The following is a 14,926-nucleotide window of genomic DNA, read 5'->3' as shown; positions in this document are numbered from 1 at the left end:
GCCTAGAGCCCATGCTGTGCAACAAGAGAAGCCACCGCAATGAGAAGCCCATGCACCGCAATGAAGAGTAGCCCCCACTCACCACAACTAGAGAAAGCCCGCGTGCAGCAATGAAGACCCAACGCAGCCAAAAATAAATAAATTAATTAATTTTTTAAAAATCCTTTATCTAAAAAAAAAAAGCACTTACTGAAAGCCTTCAACATGTCAGGCACTCTGTCAGTTATTTGGAATGAGATAGCTGTATGAGTTAGACATGTCAGCCAATCATGGATTATTTACTTTTCTTATACTAAAAACAAAACAAAACAAAACAAAAAACCACCACAATGGCTGCAAGTTAAAATGAGAACCAACAATTGATGCCTCCTGATCACCATCTTTCAGCACCAGGTTCACAGAGATCTACTTATCATTCAGTTTGGGTTTCCATGTGAAGCGTGAGTTGGAAAGCCAGAAAAGAGTCCAACAGCCCCACAGCCAAGAACTAGACTAAATATATCAAATCCCAGCCCGGACAATTCATGGTCAAGTTAACACAGTAGCTCCCAGCTCTCAGTTTCTAAATAATCTTCCCCAAACCAGGGCTCCTTGGAGAAATGGTTGATTTCAGGGCTGGGATGGGAATTATCAGCCAGAAAACACAAAAATGATCAAAGACTAATTAGGACATGGCCAGAGGACACAAAAGCCCGATTGAAAGGGCTCCCAGTGGCCAAATGTGGGATAATTTAAGAATAATAAGAGGAAGAACTATAATTGATTATAATACATTGAATGATAATTTTGTAAAAAAGCATGAGTCCACAGTGATACTTAGAGTAAAAGGGGATAAAAAGATATTTTTTTTTTTTGGGGCCACACTGTATGGCTTGCAGGATCTTAGTTCCCCTACCAAGAAATGAACCTGGGACATGGCAGTGAAAGCGTGGAGTCCTAAGCACTGGACTGCCAGGGAATTCCCTAAAAAGATCTTTACAGAAGAATACTGGCTAATAAACATAGAAGAAATGATAGAACTGGAAAAGTACTCTCTTGCAATCCTCAGTGACCGATTCAGGAAAAAAATCATTAATGGATTCTAAAACGATTATACGAAAGGTTGTTGGGGAATAAGAGATTAGCATGATGCTGAAGTATCATGCCATAAATTATATAGTGATTTCAACGAGAAAGGTACTTTTACAATGGAAAGATCTAGTGGTCACCACCTTAATCAAATGGTCAAACTTAGGGTCATTAATAGTAGGGAGTCTTGGCATTTAGTGCCTCCTGAAATGCAGTATGAAAGACACAACATCACAAGTTTTTTACAGAAATGTTTGCCAGAACCTAATCAAACCTCTAGACAAACTTCCGGGATACAGGAAATAGAGAAGAGAGGAACAAGTCAATCCCCAGAGGAAGTAACCAAACAAATCAAGACTGGGGGACATTTTACAAGACAATGTTTTTTTAAATTAACTACCCTTGTATTAGCACAAAACAAACCAACCCAGCAGCCCCAAGGCCCAAGAATAAGTTAAGACACAGATAGGCAAGGAGTGATTTTCCCAGGCCCAGGTATGGTGCCCCAGGCCTGCGTGGCACAAACTTCCTGAGCAAACTCCCAAGGGGAATAGGAGTTCAAGGATGCTGGAGGGGCTTTTCCTTTGAGATGAGGGAAATGGAGCAAGGTGTGGGTCCAAAAAGGGCCCAACTGTGAACATGAGGACACTGGATCCTGTCTGGTGGCCTTGCCCGGCCATCCCGCCAGTGGCTTACCTCCACAAGTAGGGCCCTTGATGGCACAGTAGATGAAGCTCACATTAGACTCCTGGGACCAACAACAGGAATCTAGGCAGGAAGAAGGTGGTGCTGGAGACACCTGGAGATGGGCCACCTCCAGGCCCACACCAGTCAGGATCAGCACTCTTACTTGTGATATCATAAGGAGAAAATAAACCTGCCCTGGATCTGCTTAAAGCAGACACGGAATAAATGGAAGCTGTTCCTCTCCTACTCCCCAGTCCCAACAGCAGGAGCAGGAAGGAGGCCAGCACCACCTGGGGGCTCTTCTGCATCAAAGAGTGTTGAGGTTTCTCTCTAAAAAACAGCTAGCATTTTAGGTTCGGGTCAGTTGATGTTCCCTGGAGGTCTCTGCCAGCTTGTTTCTCAATGTCTCCATAACAGACCTAGGTTTGGGGGTAGGTAGAAAAATCAAATAGAATGAGCATGTCATCTTTCTGGGGGGATATATGTTGTAAACAACATGGTAGGGCTTCCCTGGTGGCACAGTGGTTGAGAGTCTGCCTGCCGATGCAGGGTACACGGGTTCGTGCCCCGGTCCGGGAGGATCCCTCATGCCGTGGAGCAGCTGGGCCCGTGAGCCATGGCCGCTGGGCCTGCGTGTCCGGAGCCTGTGCTCCGCAACGGGAGAGGCCACAGCAGTGAGAGGCCCGCGTACCGAAAAAAAAAAAAAAAGAACATGGTAAATCAGTCAAGGACAAGGCAGAAAACATGATGCAAAGGCTCATCCAATGACTTATCAGAGCTTACTGCGGCATCTTGGCATATTGTGGATGTGGAAGGGTGATTAAGAAAGCGGCTTGGGCTTCCCTGGTGGCGCAGTGGTTGAGAGTCCGCCTGCCGATGCAGGGGACACGGGTTCGTGCCCCGGTCCGGGAAGATCCCACGTGCCACAGAGCGGCTGGGCCCGTGAGCCATGGCCGCTGAGCCTGCGCGTCTGGAGCCTGCGCGTCCGGAGCCTGCGTGTCCGGAGCCTGTGCTCCGCAACGGGAGAGGCCACAGCAGTGAGAGGCCCGCGTACCGCAAAAAAAAAAAAAAGAAAGCGGCTTGTGATTTGGGGTTTTTTTTGTTTTGTTGTTCTGCTGCTGTCAATCATCAAGATGTGATGATAATTGTTTTTCCTCTCCCAGGAGAGTAGCCAGGTATCTCACAAACTAAAATCTGGAGTTTTCTCTCCCTATGGGGTCAGTTAATAAGTGTTTATCTTAAAAAAAAAAAAAAAAAGGAAAGAAATAAAAAGAAAAAAAAAAGCAAATCAGAGTTTAGCATGAAAACAATATCTAAAAAATAGGCATTTGCTGTTAAGAGTATAAATTTGTTGAGGGCATTAACTAGACTGGGGAGAGGATGCAATGCAGGCTTTGTGCTTTTCTGGTTGGGAGGGAAATCTAGAATGAAGGTAATTGTTCCCCCAGGATTGGGAAGAGAAATGGTAGGGATGGGGACATGAATCGTGCATATTCAGAGGGTCTGAGGTGGCAGGACTGCAGGTGAGTTTGTCCACTGGTCCTTGGGAGGACTGAACCGTAAGCCCTGCAGTGTGGCAATCTCTGGGGATGGCACAAGGTAATCTGTGTTTACGAAGTCCTCTGGATCATTTTTAACACGTTCAAGTTTGAGAAGAACTGGTCTATAGTATAATTCCATTGGGGGTTTAAAAAACTGAGCGAGTACGTGTATACACATTCATACATACGTACGTATATTAAAAAATCATACATACACACAAACATATGCAAAAAGACCAGATAACGTACACTCTAACTGTTCACAGTAATACATAGATGAAGGATTCAGATGGCAAAGAGTACAATTTTCTATTTTTTAATTGTGTATTATTTTATGTTGATTGTATCTTTAAAAGATATTTCAAAAGAAAAGATAAGGTGTAGTGTGACCAGGGCTCCCCTCCTCTAGCACTCCCTGGGCTCTGCCCTCTGCCATCTTGTCTGGCTCCCCTCAGGCTCACAAGATGACTGCAGGAGTTCTGAGCACCACATCCAGACATGACAATGCCTAAAGGCCACTTGCTATGTGTCTCTTTCGTTAAGAGTGAGAAATGTACTCCTTGAAACCCCTGAGAAGCCCTCCTTAGCGTGTCATCAGCTAGAATTACAGCACATTGCCATGCCCTGGCTGGTTTAAAAAAAAAAAAAAAAAGGGGGTATGGGTCCAGCATGATCAACTTGTACCAAGCAGCGTTTACTCCTTGGAGATGCCCCCCTGCTACATGTGGCCAGTGGAAGTAGGGAATGCTGAACAAAATCTGGGTAGAAGGAAGAAAGGGATTGGCTGTTTTGTAGGCACCCAACAGTAGCTGCCACATATGTTTATACTGCTCTTCACAGAGTTATTAATTTTAGATAGAAATCTGTTGAGTTCTATCTGGTTGTGTTCATGAGGATGTAATTTTTTACATCTCATTATACTCCATCATTCTCCCAATATAATTATAACACAAATTTTGGTTATAAAAAATGTAGTGTTTATTTATCATGACTGTAAATATTGTTACTTGATAAGCCAAGGTGTGTTTTATGATTTATGACTACATTTTCTTACTCAACTTTTTGCTTTTCCTGTACTTCACAGTTGCCTGTATTTTTTTTCTTTTGTAATTTGCTTTGTTTTGTATTACCCCTTATTATTTTTTTCCAAATTCTCCCACAGATCTGTGAAACAATATTTTTTCTGAACACTCAAACACTTCAAGTAATCTATTAGTTCCTTTTTTTTTTCCTGGCCATGCCACGCCTCATGCGGCATCTTAGTTCCCCCACCACGGAATGAACCCGTGCCCCCTGCAGTGGAAGCACAGAGTCTTAGCCATTAGACTGCCAGGGAAGTCCCTATCAGTTCCTTTTTTGTTTGTTTGTTGTTTGTTTGTCTTTCAGCTCTCTCTCCCACAATGCTTTATCCTTTTATTCCAGTCTGGACTGGTTACTGTTGCCTTCTTGGGGCTTCCTTTCTCCTTCTCCTGTGCTGGATTTCCAATTTCCTAGATCTTCTGAACTTTTTCTACATTACCTTCTCATTTTTCTGAAGCACACATATTCTTGTAACATGATGGTTAAATTATTTAGTCCTTGAATATCCAAAAATACATTTATATTACTTTTTTTATATTTCAAACTTATAGAATGGTTGTAAGAATAAGAATAGTACATGAAACCTGTTACCTTTTACCCACATTCACCTACTATTAACATTTTGCTCCATTTTCTTTAGTATTTGCTTTTTCTTTCTCTCCCTCCTTCTCTCTCTCTCTCGTGGGTGGGTGGGTGGATGGATGGATGGACAGAGATAGATAGATGATCATTTTTTTCTGAAATATTTAAGAGTAATTTGCATACATTGTGGCCCTTTATCCATAAATACTTCAGGGGGTATATTTCCTCAGAATATTCTCTTACATAATAACAATACTGTTATCTTTAGTAAAATTAATATTTTTAAAATTTTATTTATTTATTTTTGGCTGCGTTGGTTCTTTGTTACTGCGCGCAGGCTTTCTCTAGTTGCGGCGAGCGGGGGCTACTCTTCGTTGCGGTGTTGCTGAAAAACGGGATAGACTAATAACCCACAGAGACGAAGAGAGAATTAGCGTACGTCATTGCACACGACGTAACTGTCTCCTGCATCTCTGGGACAACAGCACCGACGTCAACTTTTTCAAATGTGAAAAGTAGTGCCATTTACTATCTATAGATTAGCTCTGGAAAAATAATAAAAGAGCGAAATAGAACAAAAGGTATAATAGGGGCAGGGTGGGCACATGGCTGTTAGTGCAGGGCCGTTAGCGAGCATCCGTTAGCAGTCCCGCTCGGCCATTGGTTGGCATCACAGGGGCCCCCTCCCCCTCCTCTGTGTGAAAGGAGCCCGAATTCTGACTGAAGGAAGATGGTTCTTTGTCACACTAGTCTGCCATCTTCCCGTTCTGCTAGCTTTCCCATTAAAGCCATTATTCCTTGCATCAACAACTCGTCTCCCGATTTATTGGCCTGTTGTGCAGCGAGCTGGACGAGTTTGGACTCGGTATCAAAGGAACCCTTAGTTTATGAGAAATGTGCTATTTCTTTTATTTAAAAAAAAAAACTGTAGACATCAGCTAAAAAATAATAAATCATGACTGTGTCAACCATGTATGTACTAGGTGTTCATCAAAGTATTTAAAACGATTCAAAATGGAAATATCCTAAATGTTCATTAATAAGAGACTGGTTCCATGAAGAAATCCATGCAGTGCAATATTATGTAGCTATTAAACATGACATTATAGATCATTTGTCAACTAGGACATGTGCATGGTATTCTGCTAACTGAAAAAAGGAGTCTATGATAGAATATGCATATTACAGAATGCACATTCATTGTGGGTGTGTGCGTGTGTTTGTGTGTTCACCAAAGTATTAAATGTGGTGAAATTCAGGCCTAGATACTTTTCTAGGCAAGATTTTTGCTCAAAACATGTATTTCTAATTAGAAAGAAAAAAACTTAAAAAAATTTAAAAGCTATTTTATATGATCAAGAGATTAAAAGTGGAAATAATGTAGACACCTCTTCTCAACTGCTTATAAAATACTCAGACTTCTTGTTTATGGAAAATGAAAGAGCTGAGAAGGTACAAGAAAACTGCCCTGTCCAAGCACAGCAGTGGCTATAAAGAGAACCTCCTTTTCAGGAACGGACACAATTTGGCTTCACATTTCTGCTACCTATACATTTGAGACTCATTATTTGTGCTTTTGCAATCTAATGGAAATCACTCCTTCCATAATTAACCAATTTGCTAGTAGTCACTGAAGAACAAATTACAAGTAAGCTGCTAAGACTGCCTGCAAAACAACGGCAAGAAAAAAATAATCTATCCCATGTAAGTAATTACTTGATACACTGAAAACTCCTGCTATACTTGAGACTGTTTTTCTTAGAAAGTTAAAATCAGAGCTGAAAGGGGGCATCGAAATGCTTCAGTTCTGTCTCTAGCCACTATGTCCCTTAAGCAAGATCATTTACCGTCTCTGGAGTTTCTTTTTATACAAACCTGAGATAGAAAATCTAACTTGGGGACTTCCCTGGTGGTGCAGTGGTTCAGGATCTGCCTGCCAATGCAGGGGACATGGGTTCGATCCCTGGTCCAGGAAGATCCTACATGCCGTGGAGCAACTAAGCCCATGCGCCACAACTACTGAAGCCCGTGTGCCTAGAGCCCATGCTCTGCAACAAGCCACCGCAATGAGAAGCCTGCGCACCACAATGAAGAGTAGCCCCCGCTCGCGGCAACTAGAGAAACCCTGCACGCAGCAACAAAGACCCAACACAGCCAAAAATAAATAAATTTTTAAAAAATATCTAACTTGCAGTGCATTGTGCTTTAATATTGCATGGTAAACAGCATGGGGAAAGTATATATTTTTATCATTAGTAAAATCCAAGGTGTCCTTGAGAAGGTGGCAAAGGTGTAAATTGGAAATTCTGACCAACCGAAATTTCCTGTAACACCACAAATCTATTGTAACTAGTAGGTAGATTGGTAGAAATGAAATAACATTCATTACTGATTCATTTATGAGAAATATATGAGCCAGCCTTATAATTGGGCTTCATGTAATAAAAGTTTCAAAATGTTTTCTTTAAGCAATATATTGTTTTCTATATTATCTAGCTTTTAAAACAATGTATTTAGGTTACAGAACTGATCTACTTATGTGTGTTAAGACATTTTGTAAAGTACTTTGAGAATCAATTAATTCAAGATATTTTAGAAACAAAATATCTACTATTGTTTTCAGAAAAGAGATAGGGAAAAGGCGGGGGCGGGGGGTGGTGCTGGACCACTGGGGGGCAGCATTTGGGACTGAGTTCCTGGAATCTGGGACAGAATCAGAGAAGCAGTAAGAGGAAAATAAAGGAGGAAGGAGGGGAGAGGAATAGAAGTATATTTTCTCAGCCTGTGCCACTGATGCTTGATCACACTACACTTTATTTCTCTATAATTCTGTATTTTGTATAAATGTGTATAATTTTGCATAAAATGTGTTTATTTCTAAACAGTATATTGTTGCTTTAATTCATATAAGTCATATTACAGTGTATCTTAGGTTCTGGGGGATTTTGCTTTTGCTTTGTTTTTGCTTTGTTTTGTTGTTTTGATGATCAATATATTCAATATCTGGTAGCACAAAATCTCCCACTTTCTTCAAAATTGTCTTAGCTATTGTCCTTTACTCTTCTGTATAAATTTTAGAATCAATTTGTAAGGCTGCATGTGTGCGCGCGCGCGCACGCACACATGCACACACACCCTTGTAATATTGATTGGAACTGCTTTTAACATATAAATTCATTTGGCAAAAATTGTAATCTTGATATTGACCTTCTCTACCCATGAATATAGTGCATTCTTCAGAGATTTCGGTCATTTTCTGTGCCTGTGATGAATATCTGCTATTTTATAGCTGCCCAAAATATTTTGAAAATCCTTTCCCCATTTTAGGACTTCTCCACATTATAAATCTCACTTTCCCAGGTAGAATCCAAAAACTATTTCCCAGAAGCCCTTGCTACTTACATGTACACATACAACCAATTTCCACTGAGCAGGTACAGCTTCTCAGAAGATGGAAATAAAGGTCATGAGACCATACAGTCAGTATCCTACCAAAATGGTTGTGGGTGTACTTGCTTTTTCTCAGAATATGTAGCAAACCTCCTGGAGATCTAGCCTCTCTCTTCAGTGGGGTGGGGTGGCAGTCTAGTAGCAGGCACCAGCAGCTGCTGGGTTTCCACTGGAGCCTCTTGGTACTGTCCTTCGTCATTTTTCTTGGCATCTGTCTATGTGGCATCCCAGCTTGTTTCCTTTTTGGAAATTCTGTAAGCTACCTAGTGGTAGGTGGGAAATCCCTTTCTGCTTAAACGTGTTAAAATGGATTCTGGGGAATTCCCTAGTTGTCCAGTGGATAGGACTCCGTGCTTTCACTGCTATGGGGCTGAGTTCAATCCCTGGTCGGGGAAACTAAGATCCCACAAACCACATGGTAAGGCCAAAAAAAAGAAAAAGATTAATATTGAACAGAGTGACAGCGGGCCACAAGCTAACATCTTCAAGGAACGAGGGCATGTGACCCAGAGGTTCCAGCCTGATGACATAAGATTCAAAGGTGGAGGTTTTGGGGAAAAGGGAGAGGTGAAGAATGGCCTGAAACTGGCACAGAGAAAGAGGAGGACCCAAGCTATGTGATATTAGGAATGTGGAAGAAATATAACCACCATTTCAGAGGGTGCCTGGGAAGAAATAGCACCCTCAAGGGATGAGCAGGTTTTGATTACAGCGAGAAGGTAAAGGCAATGTTCAGCGATGCTGAGTACGAAGGGACCTTCATTACCAATGGGTCGTCAGCTTCAAAGAGTGGAGTGAAGTTTTCAGGAGTTGGAGAAAGGGTAACACACGAAGACAAAAAGGGGAATTGCAGAGATGTAGAGGATTACATTTGCAAGAGGTGGAGGTTACCCTTGAGTTCCGGGTTCCTTGTGACTGAGATAAACACATAGTATGTGCTGAGAACGTTCTGACAGTCTCAGGACTGTTAACAATGGGAAGGCTGAGACTGCAGGATGGTGGGGGGGTCTGGACCCCTAGGGAGCGAGGCTCTTCATTCCTGCCGCCTGAGGCCAGGGTAGTCTTACTCCAATACTTGGGGCCTCCTCTTAATACGGGCTGATGAAGGCACAAAGCCCTAGACTTCAATTCTGGGAAATCTCCTTGAAGTACTGATATTTCTTTTATGACTTCCTCCTCTCCCATGTCTCTATTCCTCTCTTTACTGCCTACTTAACTATTAGGTCACCTATCCTGGACCTCTTTTTACCACTTTCACCTCTTCTTGTTATACTTTCTGGGTGATTCCCTTGACTTTATTTTCCAATGCTGACACTGAGTGTCTCATTTCTGATATCAACTTTGTTTTTAAGAGTTCTTTTTTGTTCTCTGAATTTTCCCTTTTTACAGCAATCTATTGTCTCAGGGTTAGTTGCAAACATCTTCTGTAACCTTAGGATGCTAAATTTTCTTCTTCCTGCATAGTCTATTTCAATTGGGCTTTCTTTCCGCGCACCCCCCCGCCGCCGCTTCAGACTTTTTCACATCCTTGGCTTTTTTTTTTTAATATTTAAAAATGGAGCATCAGTGGGACTTCCCTGGTGGCGCAGTGGTTAGGAATCCACCTGCCAACGCAAGGGACACGGGTTCAAGCCCTGGTCCGGGAAGATCCCACATGCCGTGGAGCAACTAAGCTCGTGTGCCACAACTACTGAGCCCGCGCTTTAGAGTCCGTGAGCCACAACAACTGAGCCCACGTGCCACAACTACTGAAGCTCACGTGCCTAGAGCCTGTGCTCTGCAACAAGTGAAGCCACTACAATGAGAAGCCCGCGCACCGCAATGAAGAGTAGCCCCCACTCACCGCAACTAGAGAAAGCCTGCACGCAAGAACGAGGACCCAACACAGCCAAAAATAAATAAATAAAATAAATAAATTTATTTTTTTTTAAAAAATGGAGCGTCAAAAAGCTGGTGAGAAGTTCTGCGTGCACAGTTGGCACTTCTCTGTGGAGCTATTTTACTGAGGAATCACTAGTCTCTTCACTTTACTTGATCAGATCTCCCAAAGAAAGTTGTGATTTCCAGCCTAGAAGGTGCACAAGTGCAGGTTCTGGATAGAACCAGGAGTAGAAGGTGAGGGGGCGACAGAGAAGAACCTAACATTCAGTGTTGTTCCCCAACATTCAAAATTCCTGCTACACTGCTCCAGAGAAGAGAGACGTGGGGAAGTGACCGGGAATCTAAGTGCTTCTTCCCCTGCATCGGCAGGCGGACTCCCAACCACTGCGCCACCAGGGAAGCCCAGGAAGTGCTTCTTAAAGACCTTTAGCCAATTTTCCTGTTCTTCACCCCACCAGCATCCCCTTCTTCCAGAGGTTTCTGAATCTTCAGTTCCTAAGCCTTTCTGGGAATTCTGCCACATGGGGGTGCTGCTCAGCTTCCTGAAATGTGGCTTAGGTTTACCTTTCTCAGCTCTGCTAAAAGTCACAACTCTTTCACCTGATTTTGAGCTTCCAAAATGTTGTCATCAGCTTATTTCCATTGTTCTTCTGAGTTTATGCTTTTTAATTTTTAATCTCTTTACTATCTTAGTGGAGTTTCAGGAGGGTGTAAATGCTAACATGTTCAACTGCCATCTTTACCAAACCCTGGGGACTTCCCTGGTGGTCCAGTGGGAAAGCATCCACCTTACAATGCAGGGGATGCAGGTTCAATCCCTGGTCAGGGAACTAAGATCCCAAATGCCGCGGGGCAACTAAGCCCATGCGCCACAACTATTGAGCTCGTGCGCCTCAACTAGAGAGACCGCGTGCCACAAACTACAGAGCCCACATGCTCTGGACCCTGCGCGCCACAACTACAAAGCTCACGCACCCTGGAGCCTGCACACAACTAGAGAAGAGAAAACCCACATGCCACAACTAGAGAGAAGCCCATGCCATAACAAAAGATCCCGCCTGCCTCAATGAAGATCCTGCGTGCCACAACTAAGACCCAATGCAGCCAAAAATAAATTAAGTAAATAAATAAATAAACAAACACCAAACTCTGTTGTGTATCTTATTTCTAAGTTTATTGGGAAGGGGGCTGGTGGTCTGTTTGTTCGGTTTTTAGTTTTTGGTTAATTTTTTTGTTTCCCACCACCATCCCGCCCCCCCACCCCAACCTTCTGAATTGCAAGCCTTCAAACTCATTTTCTAAAGAATGCATCCAAGACTGTAAACATTGCTCCAAGTACCACCTTTCGCCACATCCCCTAGACCCTGCTATGATCTATTCTTACTGTTGTTCAGTTCTAAATCATCTGCAGCTTTCACTTTGTGCTCTCTTTCACCCAAGAGCTAGTTTGAAGTGTACTAACTTTATATAAGAAAAAAATTTTCCTCATTCTTTCATCCAACATGCAAATAAACCACAAAAACAGCAAAAGGTAACCAATGTCAACCCCACGAACCTTCTGGCAGTGGAGACCTCAAGAACTCTTCATAAGCTTCATCAGTTCTCTTTGCCCCTTTCTTTTTTTCCCTACAGACCAAATTTCACTTACTTTTCTCTTTTCTTCTAAACTGATATCACCCAAACTACTTTTAGAAGTTTCTCTCCTGAAGATCACTGTGAAATAGGGCAAGCCCTTTATCAAGGTACACCACCCAGGCATTTGCTGCTCAAGGCACCTCTCTCAAAGTGTGGTCCACACTAAAGGTCTGGGCATCACCATGGATATACAAAATCAGAATCTCTGAGAGTTAGGCCAGAAAATTACTCTTTTTATACCAGCTTATTCAGACACATGGTAAAGTTTAAGAACCACTAGTGCAAAGGTTTTTCTGTTAACTGCAATGGAGACACATGTAGACAGCAAAAGCAACTTTAAAAAAATGTTATGGCCCCTTCCATCAACATTTAAGGGTTTACTTTATATTAGTGCTAATACAGGCAGACCTCAGAGATACTTCTGGTTCAGTTCCAGACCACCACAATAAAGCAAATATAGCAAGAAAGCAAGCCACACAAATTTTTTGGTTTCCCAGTGCATATAAAAGTTGTTTACACTATAGTCTATGAAGTATGTAATAGCATTGTCTAAAAAAAAGAACATACCTTAATTAAAAAATACTTTATTGCTAAAAAATCTTAACCATTATCCAACAATGCAGTTTTGTCACAAACCTTCAATTTGTAAAAAACAGTATCTGTGAAATGGATAAAGTGAAGTGCAATAAAACAAGGTGTGCCTGTAATGCATAACTCAAGTTCTTTTTCCAGGAATTACTTCACGCGGTCCTTTGCACAGTTATAAAAGAGTCTCACCTAAGGTCAAAAGCAAGAGCAATCCAAAATTCCACTTCACTAACCTGTCACATAAGCTTAACCACTGACCCGTTACATAGCCCTCTTTATTCCTAAAATACAATTCTGCAGGCATATTCAGATTTCCCCCAAATCGGCTGCTCCTATTTCTTCAGTAATTTGCCAAAGTTCATGTTTACAATTTGGAGAAAAGCCAATGTAGAAACCAGTGCGTGCAAACAGGAAACCAGAATGCACACCAAGAAAAATTTATGCAACAGATGGAGCAAAGATGAATGCCTTGGTGTATATTTACTTAGGAAACCAAAGTTACGAGGAAACATCTAGATATCAAGAGCAAAACTAAAGATTAAAAAAAAACAACTTCATGTTTAAAGACATGATTGCTATTCATCATATAAATGATTGTTATCACTGTATGTTTTCTTTTTTTTTAAACTGGTTATTTCAAATGATCTTTTGCAGAGACGTACAAGATCCTCAATGATCTGTGTCAATAGCAACCCAACTTCAACTGCATGAATACACCACACCTTCACCCACTGAACAATCTGCATTCATTTCTAAAGGCCATGGTTGGAAGCTCATTCCAATTCTCAACTCTGACAGGTCTTAAATGCCTCCTCTGTTTCTCCCAGGCTGCTTCTCTCTAATTACAGGGGCCTAATACGGGGATGTCCTCTCTCTCAAACGTCCCTAATTCACCAAAGCGTCCTATTAGCACTTCGACCACCAGCAGCTCCACAATGCAGACACGGCCGTTACTGTTCAAGCCTGAAAGGGACCAATATGAAGGTCAAGTATTTCCATTTTCTACCCAGAAAAAAACAGAATATATCATACAAACACAGTCTTTAAATATATCTCGATTACAATGGCGTTTATGCCCAAACAGCTGTAACACATGTATGGTGTAAAAGCCACAAATCAAGCTTAAGTTAGGTTGGAGATCTGCTGTGTGTAACAGCCAGAGAAGTGCCAAGACAGAGCTCACGAGGGGTGAGGAGAAGGGGTCAGAATAACTGGGGAAGGCTTCACAGTGGGAGGAAGACCCTGGAAGACTCGTACTATTTGGACAGGAGAAGAAGGGACTCCAGACGCGGGCAGCAGCATTAACACGGGCCCGGAGGCAGGAATGAGGACGGCGTGTGGCAAGGCCAGTGAAGGCATGGCCACAGCCGGCGCAGAGCAGGGGCCCTGGAAAGGCATGGCAGCAAAGGCTGAAGAGGGGCCCTGGGGACACAGCAGGGATGGCCCGAGAGCCTTGCCAGGCTTCTTCTCCACAGGGTGCAATTTCTGATGCTGAACAAAGCTGCCGTACCACTTGAAGGCTTTCCCACATGCCTGACACTCATATGGCTTCTCTCCGGTGTGAACTCTCTGATGCTGAATGGAAGCAATCTTCTGGGTGAACGCCTTGCCACACTCCTTACACTGGTAGGGTTTCTCCCCAGTGTGAATTCTCTGGTGGGCGATAAAGAGTGACCTACACCCAAAAGCTTTCCAACATTCCTTACATTTATAGAGTTTCTCCCCAGTGTGTAGCCTGTGATGCTGAAGGTACGCTGCGCTCCGACGGAAGGCCTTGCCGCACTCCTTACACTCATAGGGCTTCTCACCCGTGTGGATCCGCTGATGCTGGGTCAAGGCTGTGTTGGAGCTCAGACCTTTGCCACACTCCTTACATTCGTAGGGTCCTGCGCCGATGTGGTTCTTCTCGTGTACGATACAGTCATAGCTGGACTTGAAAGCTTTGCCACATTCCTTACATTTGAAGGGCTTCTCCCCAGTGTGGCTCATCTGATGCCGAATGAGCTTTGAGTTATATCTGAAGATCTTCCCACATTCTTTACACTCGTAGAACTTCATTCCACCTCGAAGTATTAGATTGGGATTCAGACTGAAAGTCTGCCATGGTGCCTTGCTTTTAAAATCAAAGTGCTGAGACACTTTTCTGAAAAGCCCTCCCACTGGCACACTGTGCACCTCTGTTTCTTCAGGGGCTTCCTGCTTTACCACTGGCTCTTCTGTCTTAGTCCAGGACTCACCACCTGACCAAAGAAACCACAAGTGTTCCTCGTTACTGAACTGGAAGGGAAACAGGATCCAGTGGTCCTGATTTTCTCTCGTAGGAAGTGATTTTTAAAAAATATACCCATAAGATGGCTACAAGCATCCATAGAGGAGGATGAGACAGAAAGAGAAAAACAATAACATATAACTGG

The 14,926-nt window shown here is 42.7% G+C and overlaps 1 protein-coding gene across 12 annotated transcripts in view; it reads right to left on the bottom strand.

The window, feature by feature from the left end:
• ZNF621 (zinc finger protein 621) overlaps positions 1-14,926 on the bottom strand; it is a 115,202-nt gene that overhangs the window by 84,647 nt on the left and 15,629 nt on the right. For 7 of the 12 annotated variants that reach the window (XM_028478721.2, XM_028478722.2, XM_028478720.2 and 4 more), the window contains one exon: positions 10,649-14,752. In XM_028478721.2, coding sequence (XP_028334522.1) covers positions 13,692-14,752 — 1,061 coding nt within the window. In that variant the 3' untranslated portion in view covers positions 10,649-13,691. Of the gene's footprint in view, positions 1-10,648; positions 14,753-14,926 lie in introns of those variants that run through there. The other 5 variants (XR_003676788.1, XR_003676789.1, XR_003676791.1 and 2 more) reach the window with 1 other exon arrangement.

The sequence above is a fragment of the Physeter macrocephalus genome, chromosome 18, assembly GCF_002837175.3.
Source record: "Physeter macrocephalus isolate SW-GA chromosome 18, ASM283717v5, whole genome shotgun sequence".
Classification (NCBI taxonomy): domain Eukaryota; kingdom Metazoa; phylum Chordata; class Mammalia; order Artiodactyla; family Physeteridae; genus Physeter; species Physeter macrocephalus.
Note: the sequence above shows the minus strand (reverse complement) of the source record. Positions and strands in the feature narration are given on the sequence as shown.